At 47.7% G+C, this 13,946-nt stretch overlaps 1 protein-coding gene across 1 annotated transcript in view; it reads left to right on the forward strand.

Annotated features, from left to right (window-relative positions):
- SPATC1L (spermatogenesis and centriole associated 1 like) overlaps positions 1-13,946 on the forward strand; it is a 150,201-nt gene that overhangs the window by 5,374 nt on the left and 130,881 nt on the right. Inside the window, exon 2 of the mRNA XM_078683351.1 lies at positions 13,373-13,657. Coding sequence (XP_078539477.1) covers positions 13,373-13,657 — 285 coding nt within the window. The remainder of the gene's footprint in view (positions 1-13,372; positions 13,658-13,946) is intronic.

Consider the following 13,946-nt stretch of genomic DNA (forward strand, 5'->3'; position numbering starts at 1 on the left):
TGTAGTAGTGGTAGTACTGGTGGCTGTAGTAGTGGTAGTACTGGTGGTGGTAGTACTGGTAGTACTGGTGGTGGTAGTACTGGTAGTACTGGTGGTGGTAGTACTGGTAGTACTGGTGGTGGTGGTGGTGGTGGTAGTACTGGTAGTGGTAGTACTGGTGGTGGTGGTACTGGTAGTGGTAGTACTGGTGGTGGTGGTACTGGTAGTACTGGTGGTGGTGGTACTGGTAGTGGTAGTAGTGGTAGTACTGGAGGTGGTGGTACTGGTGGTGGTAGTACTGGTGGTGGTAGTACTGGTGGTGGTAGTACTGGTAGTGGTGGTACTGGTGGTTGTGGTACTGGTAGTGGTAGTACTGGTGGTGGTAAAGGTAGTGGTAGTACTGGTGGTGGTGGTGGTACTGGTAGTACTGGTGGTGGTGGTGGTGGTACTGGTAGTACTGGTAGTGGTATTACTGGTAGTACTGGTGGTGGTGGTAGTACTGGTGGTGGTGGTAGTGGTAGTACTGGTGGTGGTGGTAGTGGTAGTACTGGTGGTGGTGGTACTGGTAGTGGTAGTACTGGTGGTGGTGGTACTGGTAGTACTGGTGGTGGTGGTACTGGTAGTGGTAGTAGTGGTAGTACTGGAGGTGGTGGTACTGGTGGTGGTAGTACTGGTGGTGGTAGTACTGGTGGTGGTAGTACTGGGAGTGGTGGTACTGGTGGTTGTGGTACTGGTAGTGGTAGTACTGGTGGTACTGGTAGTGGTAGTACTGGTGGTGGTACCGATAGTGGTAGTACTGGTGGTGGTGGTACTGGTAGTGGTAGTACTGGTGGTACTGGTAGTACTGGTGGTGGTGGTGGTGGTGGTACTGGTAGTACTGGTAGGGGTAGTACTGGTAGTGGTAGTACTGGTGGTGGTGGTAATGGTAGTACTGGTGGTGGTGGTAGTACTGGTGGTGGTGGTAGTGGTAGTACTGGTGGCTGTAGTAGTGGTAGTACTGGTGGCTGTAGTAGTGGTAGTACTGGTGATGGTAGTACTGGTAGTACTGGTGGTGGTAGTACTGGTAGTACTGGTGGTGGTGGTACTGGTAGTGGTAGTACTGGTGGTGGTGGTGGTAGTACTGGTGTTGGTGGTAGTGGTAGTGCTGGTGGCTGTAGTAGTGGTAGTACTGGTGGCTGTAGTAGTGGTAGTACTGGTGGTGGTAGTACTGGTAGTACTGGTGGTGGTAGTACTGGTAGTACTGGTGGTGGTGGTACTGGTAGTGGTAGTACTGGTGGTGGTGGTACTGGTAGTGGTAGTACTGGTGGTGGTGGTACTGGTAGTACTGGTGGTGGTGGTACTGGTAGTGGTAGTAGTGGTAGTACTGGAGGTGGTGGTACTGGTGGTGGTAGTACTGGTGGTGGTAGTACTGGTGGTGGTAGTACTGGTGGTGGTCGTGGTACTGGTGGTCGTGGTACTGGTAGTGGTAGTACTGGTGGTGGTGGTACTGGTAGTGGTAGTGGTGGTGGTATTGGTAGTACTGGTGGCTGTAGTAGTGGTAGTACTGGTGGCTGTAGTAGTGGTAGTACTGGTGGTGGTAGTACTGGTAGTACTGGTGGTGGTAGTACTGGTAGTACTGGTGGTGGTGGTACTGGTAGTGGTAGTACTGGTGGTGGTGGTACTGGTAGTGGTAGTACTGGTGGTGGTGTTACTGGTAGTACTGGTAGTGGTAGTACTGGAGGTGGTGGTACTGGTGGTGGTAGTACTGGTGGTGGTAGTACTGGTGGTGGTAGTACTGGTAGTAGTGGTACTGGTGGTTGTGGTACTGGTAGTGGTAGTACTGGTGGTACTGGTAGTGGTAGTACTGGTGGTGGTACCGGTAGTGGTAGTACTAGTGGTGGTGGTACTGGTAGTACTGGTGGTGGTGGTGGTGGTACTGGTAGTGGTAGTATTGGTGGTGGTGGTACTGGTAGTATTGGTGGTGGTGGTAGTGGTAGTACTGGTGGTGGTGGTACTGGTGGTACTGGTAGTGGTAGTATTGGTGGTGGTGGTACTGGTAGTGGTAGTACTGGTGTTGGTGGTACTGGTAGTGGTAGTATGGGTGGTGGTGGTAGTATTGGTGGTGGTGGTAGTATTGGTGGTGGTGGTACTGGTGGTGGTAGTACTGGTGGTGGTGGTGGTATTGGTAGTATTGGTGGTGGTATTGGTAGTGTTGTTGGTGGTGGTGGTACTGGTAGTACTGGTGGTGGTGGTACTGGTAGTATTGGTGGTGGTGGTACTGGTAATATTGGTGGTGGTGGTACTGGTAGTGGTAGTATTGGTGGTGGTGGTGGTGCTACTGGTAGTGGTAGTACTGGTGGTGGTGGTACTGATAGTGGTAGTATTGGTGGTGGTGGTGGTACTGGTAGTGGTAGTATTAGTGGTAGTGGTGGTACTGGTGGTGGTGGTACTGGTGGTGGTAGTATTGGTGGTGGTGGTACTGGTAGTGGTAGTAATGGTGGTGGTGGTGGTACTGGTAGTGGTAGTACTGGTGGTACTGATAGTGGTAGTATTGGTGGTGGTACTGGTAGTGGTAGTATTAGTGGTAGTGGTGGTACTGGTGGTGGTGGTACTGGTGGTGGTGGTACTGGTAGTGGTAGTATTGGTGGTGGTGGTAGTATTGGTGGTGGTGGTGGTACTGGTGGTGGTAGTACTGGTGGTGGTGGTGGTATTGGTAGTATTGGTGGTGGTATTGGTAGTGTTTGTGGTGGTGGTGGTACTGGTAGTACTGGTGGTGGTGGTACTGGTAGTATTGGTGGTGGTGGTACTGGTAGTGGTAGTATTGGTGGTGGTGGTACTGGTAGTGGTAGTATTGGTGGTGGTGGTGGTACTGGTAGTGGTAGTACTGGTGGTGGTGGTACTGATAGTGGTAGTATTGGTGGTGGTGGTGTTACTGGTAGTGGTAGTATTAGTGGTAGTGGTGGTACAGGTGGTGGTGGTACTGGTGGTGGTGGTACTGGTGGTGGTGCTACTGGTGGTGGTGGTGGTAATACTGGTAGTGGTAGTATTGGTAGTGGTAGTACTGGTGGTGGTAGTACTGGTGGTGGTAGTACTGGTGGTGGTGGTACTGGTGTTACTGGTAGTGGTAGTACTGGTGGTGGTGGTGGTACTGTGGTGGTAGTACTGGTGGTGGTGGTGGTGGCACTGGTTGTAGTAGTAGTGGTGGTGTGGTGGTAGTACTGGTAGTGGTGGTGGTGGTACTGGTGGTGGTAGTACTGATAGTCGTGGTACTAGTGGTAGTAGTACTGGTAGTGGTGGTATTGATGGTGGTAGTAGTGGTGGTATTGGTGGAGGTGGTACTGGTGGTGGTAGTACTGGTGGTGGTGGTAGTACTGGTAGTGGTGGTGGTGGTACTGGTGGTGGTAGTACTGATAGTGTTGGTACTGGTGGTAGTAGTACTGGTAGTGGTGGTATTGATGGGGGTAGTAGTGGTGGTATTGGTGGTGGTGGTACTGGTGGTGGTAGTACTGGTGGTGGTGGTGTTAGTGGAAGTACTGGTGGTGTTGGTGTGTGTGTTACTGGTGGTGGTAGTACTGGTACTGGTGGTATTGGTGGGGGTGGTACTGGTGATGGTGGTACTGATAGTGGTAGTACTGGTGGTGGTAGTACTGGTGGTGGTGGTGGTACTGGTTGTAGTAGTACTGGTGGTGGTGGTGTTAGTGGTGGTGGTGGTACAAGGTAGGAGCTCGAGGCATATATACAGGGTGAGGAGCTTCAGGAAGCTACAGCTGGTTTATACAATAAGGATCAGTTTGAGGAATATATATACACAGGGTGAGCTGGAACTCGAGGCATGTACACAGGGTGATGAAGCGCTTGAGGTATATGCCGAGAGGTGAGGAGCTTGAGCTATGCCAGGTTATACAAAGAGAGGATGAGGAGGGATGCGGAATATATACATAGGGTTAGGAGCCTCAGTCATATAGACCGGTGAGTTAGAAGCTTGAGGTGTGTACAGAAAGGGTGAGGCGCTTGAGGCACAGACGGATAGGGTGAGGCGCCTCAGGTATACTGAAAAAGAGAAGCGAGCACAAGGCATGTTTAGATGTGTGAGGAGTTATAAGCATATACACCGGGTGAAGTACGTGACCCACTTTTAGAGACACTGGACTGTTAAAACGTGGATGATGACTTTTGGCACAAAGACAGGCAGTGCGGGGACCCCGCAGCGTAGACAGTTTATATCACCTTCAAGTGCTATAAATAAATTGTTCACATGGACTAAACAAGGCAGCGCTGGGAGAAATGTGAGTCACGGCCGTGCAGTGCTCATGAAACTGAAAGCACCGGCCGTGAAAGCCTTTGATGCCGCAGGGGGTGGAGCGGCAAACTGAAAGCACGGCCGGCCGGCCGTGAAAGCCTTTGATGCCGCAGGGGGTGGAGCGGCACCAAGCTGGGCAACAGATGGCTGACGATTTGATGCTGTGCACGCGCATTTTAGGTCAATGCGCTTGCGCATTGACCTAAAAGCGCACGGGCACAGCATCAAATCGCCAGTTAGTTAAAGACTGTTTAAGCCCCTTTAGTCTTGCTCCGCTCAATGCGCATGCGCATTGACAGGTCGCGAGACCTAAAAATGACATTCTCAGCTCCGATGCGCAGTCATTTCAGTGCGTGTCAAATTAGCCCGGGCTGAAGAAGACGACAGGGGGGGTAAGGGGGGGGGCTCTTGAAGCCCGGTGAGCCCAATGGGTGTTGCGCGCCTGATTTACATTACCAACAGAATCTATCAAGTTGCACAATGTTTCTTTTCTTTGCTATACAAAAGGAGAGACAGAGGATCACACTTATGTACATTTATTAAAGAGGCACGTTTCTGTCTCAAGTCAAATTTTACACCTCACTCAATAGGAACTCACATTTTTGCCCCAGTAACATCTTTGGTCCCTAGTGACCAGTTTGAACCAAACCAGGTGAAACAGCCTTAAAAATTCAGCCGTCTATCATTCCAAATTTGGCGTCATTTTCAAAGTAGTTAAATGTTCCAAGGGAAAATTCCAAATCCATTGACTTTTTTCGCATAACAGAGAAATTAACATAGGTAACTTTCTATAAGGAAACTCAAAAAATGCTTCCTGGAAATGTGCTGCTCAACCATCAAAGGAACCGTAAATATTGACTGAATAGAGCCTTAAACAAGCATTTGCAATGCAATAGGTCTGGCATTTGCTAGCGTTAGAGCTATTGGTATTGCAAATGACTATGGGCCAGATGTAGGAAACCAAATAGCGATCGCAAACATCGAAATTTGCACAATTTCTGCCTTTGCGATCGCAATTTGTTTTTAGCAATGTAGGTAAGATTAAGCCTACTTGCAAAATAAGGAATCACAAAAATTGCGATTCCCTATTTTGCAATTGCATTTAAGGAATCGCAAATTGCGATTCCTTAAATGCAATGTGATTAGCACAATAGAAAGTGCACCTTAGCCTTAAGGACTCGCAGATAACCACCAACTACAAGTTGGTGGTAATTAGCGATTTCCTTTAAAAAAACACTTTTTTGCTTTTTTAAAAGTGCCATGTGGCACACATTCATGCCTTTAGGGCATGTATGTGCGCCACATGTACACACATGCACATTCCAGGGGTGCAACAGGGTGTCCTTTTGGAACCATTGCACCCTTGAAATTGCGCCCGCAATTTGCGGGCGCAAATCCTATTCATTCCTATGGGCCTCTTGGCCCATAGGAACGAATGGGATGGTTTTCCTTGATTGCGAATCTCAATTTGCTTTCGCAGTCAAAGAATATTAAGGAATCGCAAATATTTTTGCGTTTCCTACCTACATTCAATTTTGCGAGTCCTAATAGCGATTCGGTAAAAATCGCTATTAAGGACTTGCAAAATTGAATTTACCTACATCTGCCAAATGTCTTTTGTCTATGTGTTTTGGTTTAGAGTGGATGTATGTTGTTTGGAGTGGAATTATGTTCTTTGAATTGGAATTGTTAGTTGTAAAATTGTGTGGTGTGTAATGTATTTTTGTAGTGGAATTATGTGACGTGAAAAAAAACGGTTAAGAGCTGCACAGAATAGATAGAAAGGAAGACAGTGAGGGATAAATGAATAAACTCTAGATAGAGGAGCAGAAAGAGTGTGTGAGAAAGAGAGAAAGACGGGGAGAGTAGGCCATAGATGAATAGAGTGTACGCAGAAGAGACATCACTTCTGCAAATACGCTATGAAAGTCAAAGTGCATTTATTTGCAAAAACGAACTAACAAATCAATAGAACGTGATTACCTCTAGTTCTGGCAGAGTTCTAGTTTTAACCTTCAGAATGGTGAAAGGTTACGCTAGAAAACATCTTCGTCATTAGGCTATGTATATAGAAAGCCTTCAGAACTGTTCAATCTGCGCTTGGGTTTTCATAACTTACAGCAGGTCGGTTGCTAATTGTTCACAGTGATTGTAATAGCACACTTGTAATGCAGCTTCAATCACTTAACCTTCCTTCACAACTCTAAAATCATGGGGCCTCATTTATGAGGCTGTGCGTCACTTTTACACTGCCGGTGCATCACTTTTTGTGACGCACCAGTGGCATAAAAAAATGTGCCTTGTTGCGCCATATTTACAAAGTGACGCATCTAGGTAGATGCGTCACTTTGTAAACCCCTGCGCCACATTATACCTGCGCCAGGTATAATGTATGCCAGGGGGCGTATTGACGCAAGAAAGGGTCTTGGAAGTGACGCAGTGAAATCTCACTGCGCCACTTCTAGGACTCAAATGTGTCAAAATCTTACGCCTGCCTCACAGCAGGCGTAAAACTGACACAGGCCCTTTCACATGGGGCTTTCCCCATGTGAAAGGACACATTGCTGGAGTTGCGTCACTTTTGTGACACACTCCAGCAATGCGTCACTTTTGCGCCTACAGATACGTCAGAAATACTGACGTATCTGTAACTCCTTGCGACATGATGCGTCATACTGTAAATATGACGCATCATTGGTGTCGCAAGGAGGGCGCAATGAAAAGTGACGCATCGCTGTTTTCACGCAGCGATGCGTCACTTTTCATAAATGAGGCCCATGATACTCTTTTCACGTGAAGCTGTTGAATCGCAAATAACTATTGATCAATAAAGCTCCATGTTCTGTGGGTTTTCCTAGTAGGTACACAGAAATGGAAGATGTAGGCTGCGCTAAATAGGTATACAAATAAGTAAACACTCATTAAAACAGAGACAATAAATGTTTGTTTACTGAGAATTTGTATTTCAGCTTTTACTGCCCAGATCTGAGAGGGTGCGGAGCGATAAGCTAATACAAAATTCAAAGTCACCGGTATTTAACCACCAAGATTTCTGAGTGAGCTAAGCACTCTTTGCTGATATCTGGGGTAATCTGCAAGTCAAAAGAGAAACTGCTGACAAAGCCAACTCAGCTTTTCACACGTTTCCAATGTCAATAAACTGAGAACCATTAAATTGTGAAAAAGAAAATCTCGTTTTCAATGCTGTAAACTGGCCATATTTCCCTTTAAAAGTAGGGTGCTGATCTTGGTCCATCCCGTACTTTAACCTCCATCCCGTTCCCTACCTTCTCCCTCTCGCCCCCTCGCCTAGGAGCAGGATAGATGATCCAGGTGAAGGGGGAGCAGGGGATGTTACCTGTGAATAAATAAAAAATCCTCACACCCCTTTAATAAAAGCGCTATCTTACCAAAGGCCATGAATGAATGAATGAATGAATAAAAGGGCATTTGCAGAGCGCGTAGCTACCCGGAGGCCTCCCAGCGCTAAGGCTGAACCAACTAGTCTGGAGCAGGGCAAAGGAGGACAGAGTTAGGGAAATAGGAAAGTTTTGAACTGTTTCCTAAATGCGAGGTGATTGGGTTCTGTCCGGAGGTAGAGCATTCCAGAGTTTGCCCGCATTGAGGGAGAAGAGTCTGCCGCCACTACGAGCACGTTTTATTCTGGGGGTTGCCATGAGGTGAAGATCATCTGAACGCAGCTGTCTCCTAGATTTGTAGGGTTGAACCATTGCGGAAATCAGAGGAGGGCCAAGACCTTGTAGGGATCTGTGAACAATACAGAGGGATTTGAAGCTGATTCGCTCTCTTACTGGGAGCCAGTGAAGGAGGCGGAGGGCCGGTTTTGGGGAGGACAGTTTGGGCGTCCCCGTCAAAAGTCTTGCTGCATAGTTCTGGATGACCTGTAATTTGTTTATGACAGTGGTGGGGGAACCTAGGTAGAGCGCATTACCATAGTCCAGTCTGGAGAGCAGCATGGACTGGACCATGGTTTTCTTGGCTTGGGGGGGAGCAAAGGGAGCACTTTCCTGGCCATTCTGACTAGGCCAAATCTGGTTGCCACAGTCTTGTTGGCTTGTGCGTGGAACGTCAGATTGCGATCCAGCCAGAAGCCCAGGCTCTTCATTTCGGGTTTGGGGGAGGGGGCTGGACCCATGCAGGCAGGCCTGATGGTTCTAAGGGCAGAATTATCAAAATTACCCAGGGTCATGATTTCCGTTTTCCCACCGTTCAACTTCAGGTGGGAGGATCCCATCCAGTTCACCACTTCCGTAAGACAGTCGCTCAGGGTCGAGGAGTAGGGAAAGGCTTGATTTAGGGCTACTACTAATTGGGTGTCGTCGGCGTAGGTGACCATATGAATCCCAAAGGGGGCTACAATGGAGGCAAGGGGGACCATATATACGTTAAAAAGTGTCAGGGTCAGCGATGAGCCCTGGGGGACGCTGCATTGGTGGGGTCTGGGTTTGGAGCTTATATTGTCTTCGAAGACCTGAAACGTGCGGCCTGTCAAGAAGGAGGGCAGCCAACTCAGGGCGGTACCAGCTACTCCCACCTTGTCGAGGCGGTGGATCAGGACCTGGTGATTCACCGCGTCGAAAGCTGCACTCAGATCCAGTAGGATAATGGCTGCTGCACCTCCTGCATCTAGCAACATCCTGCTTTCCTTGACGACTGCCATAATCAGGGCTACTAAAATTATGCAATACTGGGGCTGCATCCTTTTCAGCATAGTTATGTTTTTGCCACATTTGCCACACAATTCATCATCTGCTGCGTAATCTGCACATATCAACAGAAAAATAGTTTCTAGCTCAAACAGATCAAAAGTTACTCTGCGCTCTGTGACATATATTTCCGAGCAGTGAAAAACACTTTGCAAGGGTTGACTGTGGGCCATATCTGTATTTGGGTGGGGAAGTGGTACCAATGAGGTGACACCTAAGCCTAGGTAGGGTTAACACGTGCAAAAATTCCAAAATAACAAGATAATACTAACACTAATTGTGCCGCATTATGCTGCATGAGTTGTCTTCTCTTGCCGCATAATTTAGTAAACCATGCCATATAATTTGGGAGTCTCCTGCCACATAATTCCAGTGTCCCTGGCTATAATGTAGTTATCCTGCACTCAGAGCCAGAGGAAGCTTTGAGGGTGGGAGGCACAGAAACAATGGGCCATATTATCAAGAACGGCGATAACATTATCGCCGAGGGTGACCAACCATCCGTAAATGTCACGGGCAGTCCGTAAATTGGACCTCACGTCCATTGTACGCGAGGATCCTTTTTTACGGACGCCTTTTGTCCGTAATTTTGGGCCTTTCAGGGAACAGAGCTGTTCCCTGCAAAAGGCCTCAGCTCCCTGATGGGGCCGCCTCGCATTCCTGGGCTGGTAACACATGTGGTGGCCTCCTCCAGCCTCAGTCCAGGGCAGGGCATTGGGTCACATGGATGTGAAAAAACTCCCATGCTGCTGCTAGGCGAGAATCCAGTTAAGCAAAGGAAGGCGGTGAAAGAAGTTCAAAGGAAAGGAATATAGTTATAGTATAGCAGCCATGGTTGCTGCTTTTTTATTTTATGCAACTAACAATCATTGACAAAGCTTATAGTCCTGGCTTGTTGTAGGTGTAACGTTACTTGTTCTATGTGTAACGTTACTTGTTGTATTATATATCTGGATGCAATGACAGAAGCAACAAAAATACCAGTCTGAGGGCACATTATATTAAGCACATATTTTTAGCCTATGTGTTTTAAGCCGCACTTTTTATGACATTAAACACCCTTTTGGAGAGACCCCCTAGTTTTTACATCCCACTTAAAGCCCTGGAAACAACACCATGTCACAGTCGCCCCACGTCCAGTGTGGTACTGAAATTCTGGACCTGTGTCATAAACATCGTCGTATCATGACGATTTTGGTATCAGCAGACCGAGAATGACGAGTATACTATATACAAGCATTTTCATCATATTCGAGTGGCGAGACCTTCCTGAAATCAGGGATTCCATCCTGAACCCTCGGGTTCCATTTTGTGCCTGGCAGCCATCTTGTGGTTGCCCTCACATAGGCCGAGGACTAAGGCTGAATGAATCTTTTGGGACACGTACACCTTTTGCTGACTTCTGTGTGACCTGGGCAAGCTGACTCCACTGCCCGAAGCCAAACCTGTTCGGCCTGTTTTAGTCCCAGTGGCCGATCGAGATAGGGATCAAGGCACATCATACCATAAACCCTTCATTCGCACACAACTATGTCTAATCTTACTCACACCTGTCTCTGTTCCTTTCTTTATGGCCTGCTTTACGATGAGGAGGTGCCCGATTTTATTAGGGGTCCGTCCGATATCTGATGAAAAGTGTTGGGCCTTGCCGGGTAATTGAATATGGGCTGGACAAACTGAAAATGGGCTTGTCATCATGAATCTGCTTTTCTTTGTCGTAGAAATATGTGAATGGTCAACTGTAAAATAAGGAATGTTTGCCTAAAGCATAATATTTTGTATAAAAAGGGATGTCTGGCTTTGTATGTAGAGCAGTCTCCTGGGAATATACACTGTGTTGTACTTCTAGGATACCTGTTACTGGCTGCAGCCAATAAATTTGATCTTTGAAGTCACCAAGAAGTCTCTGCGTTTCTGTAGTCTAGGACAGGAGAACTCGAAGTCTTTGGGTGTGTTCCCTGGCACCGCTGGGTTCTTAAAAACACAGTACTTCAGTTGGCGCCCAACGTGGGGCGATTTCAGCGGTACCGGTCCAAGTCAGAGGTTCGTGAGGAGCTTTGTGTGAAATTCTGGAGGAAGGCCAACCACTTCATCGACCCCTGTATGTTGTCGTGGTCCGAAAGTCTTTGCTGCGAGGTTCCCCGCTTCCCAACGGCTACGAAGGACTGCTGCCCTGACTATTGCCCTGTCTTGGACCCTTTTGATGATTTGTAGAGCAAGACAATAGACGAGGCTTCTGGTGACATCATCGATACCTCAGTTAAGTATGAGTGGAGCGTCTCCCAGTCCTTAGTTTTGTTTTTGGATATCCCCTTGGGATCTTTGATTTGGAACTTGCAAGTACCAAAGCCGAGGGACTCGTGTATTCACGAGACTATCGTATTCGATAATCCTTTGAAGTTTGAAGATAGACTAGAGAGCGAAGATGCCTGGTCTTAGCAGACTTGGAAATTTGTTTTGTCTTGGTTGTAATAGGGATTCCCGATTGGAGGACTCGTGTCCGGTTCCGCCGATTGGAACTCCAACCTATGAACTTTATGTGAAGCATGGCGTAGGCCCCATCACATATAATGAAGTATGGATCCGATACACCAGGAAGGATGGTGTTCTAAAGTGGCCCCAATATGGTAGTTTTGACACAGAAATCTTAGACAATCTAGAAGTTAGACTTTTTAAGAAGAAAGCCCCGCCGGCAATGCTTGACTCTTTCCGCCTATGGCGAAAGGAAGCCAAACAGAAAGAAATTAAATTAGCAAAAAGGAATAAAAGAGAAAAAGGTATCTCGATAATGCAAGCTGTTATGCAGTATAAAGATGATGAAGAAGAGCAAGCAAGTGAGCAGTTGCACAGGCAACGTAAAATGGCGATTGATAAATGCTATCCAGTTTTGTCACCTCTCCAGCAAGATGTAACAAAAGAACTTGAGAAAGACCCTTTAATGTCACATTTATTGAGTTCACCACCCCCCTATGTGCAGAGTGCTACTGCACCTCCGCAACCTTTAGTTGTGCAACCTCCGGTTGTTGTGCCTCAGGTTCTTCCACAGCCGCCAGCTGCTCTTCAGTTGGCTCCTACTGCTACGGCACAGCTCCCTCAAGGGCCGCCGACTTTGCTACCTGCTCCGCCTTTACTCCCTACAACTTTGCCTACTGCATCAACTACCTTTTCTGATGTTCCTCCTGATACTGCCTCTGCGTCTGCATCTGTGTCTGCCCTGCCTCACTCTGTTTTTCCTCCTGTTCTTTCATCGACTTCTCCTTCTGTTCGTCAGAGAATGACTGATACTGTTGCTAGTCTCCTATCTCCCCTCTTTGGGGCAGCAAGTATGACCCCTGTTTCAACGCGCAAACAGTTGCGTAGTCAACTTCCCGACTCTAGAGAGCGGGAAACATTGGATTATTTGGCACATAAATGGGTTACTGACCCCACAAGGTATGAGCTAGAGTCTGTTATGGATGTCTTCCATCAGTGGGAAGCACCAAAGCAGAGATATGTTTTCGAGAAAATGTGTGTCTTTCTTTGTGAGGATTTGGAGGATGATGGTTCGGAACCCAATCCACCTGAGTTATGTTGTGTACGGTTTGAATTCGCGAAAGGCACGATTGTGGGTTCCGATGTTGAGAGAGCAGTTGCGACATTGTTGTCATTTAGGAAGGAGGCTATCTCTCGGTCGTTGTTTGAACGGCTCTTCTCATTGAGTCACTACAGCTGGATATTTTGTTTCTGACTGAAACCTGGACTAGAGCGGAGAGTAGTGTGGAGCTCGGTTGGGCCTGCCCATCGGGCTACGCTATTAGACACATCCCGCGAGCTACGGGGAGAGGTGGTGGAGTGGGCTTTATTTTTAAGGACTCACTCACGCTCTCATGTCTTGAAGTTAAATCGGTCCTGGGCTTTGAGCTCATGGGTTTCTCTCTGAAGGATCAGAGTGGAACACTGGCTGCGGGGTTACTTTGTTCTCTTCCTCCTGCCAGTGTAACTTCATCTCTCCAAGAGCTGATTGATTTGATTTACGACTTGTCTAACTCCCATGCTAGGCTCTTAATCTTGGGCGATTTTAATCTATGGCCCGGGGGTGCTCACGAACCTGCATACCGGGAACTTTGTCAAGGGTGTAGCAATCTTCATCTTATGCAGCTTGTATCTGCTCCTACTCATGCACAGGGTCATACTCTGGACATGATCTTTGCGACTGAGTCGCTAGTCTCGATTAAGGAGGTAGCGGCTCAATGCTGGACAGACCATGCACTGATCCGCTTTTCAATCTTGCTGCCAGCCGGTTCGCTGAATAATAGCGTCCCAGGCGCGCCTAAGTTCAGTAGGCAATGGACTCGGCTGCTGAAGAGCTCTAACCTACCCACACTTCTGCCTGGGGTTTTCTCCTTAGGTCAGAATGTGGAGGAAAGCTATTCCACCCTTTGCCAGCATATCCTTGAGTCACTTGACAAGATGATTCCACTGCGTAGGGTGAAAGACAACCCGTTAAAAGCCAACCCCTGGTTTTCCAGTGACCTGTTCCAACAACGTCTTCGCTGTAAACAGGCAGAGCGGGTCTGGCGAAGGCACTATTTGGAAGCAGATAAACTGCTATATAAAAAATCCCTTCAGGACTATAAAGCACAGATCAGGGTGGCCAAAGTTAAATTCCTGGAAGACACCTTGGCTACAGCAGGTAATAAGTCTCAAACCCTATTTAAATTAGTTAAGAATCTTTCTAGTCCCGCAAGTGCCTCATCTACTATCCCGGCTTCCCAGGAGCTATGTGACTCCTTAGCCTTGGCGTTTGAGGATAAAATAAAGACTATCCTGAATGGCCTCTCAGCCTCTAATCTGACCAGTCCCTCCGCCCTTGGCCCTGTGGAACCAGTTAGTACAGTGGTCCAGGAGGCCTTTGAGGAGGAGACAGTACAGCCCCGGCTGACCTGCTTTCCTACTCCCTCCTTGGAGGACTTCTGTATACT

The sequence above is a fragment of the Lissotriton helveticus genome, chromosome 3_1 (assembly GCF_964261635.1).
Source record: "Lissotriton helveticus chromosome 3_1, aLisHel1.1, whole genome shotgun sequence".
NCBI classification, from domain to species: domain Eukaryota; kingdom Metazoa; phylum Chordata; class Amphibia; order Caudata; family Salamandridae; genus Lissotriton; species Lissotriton helveticus.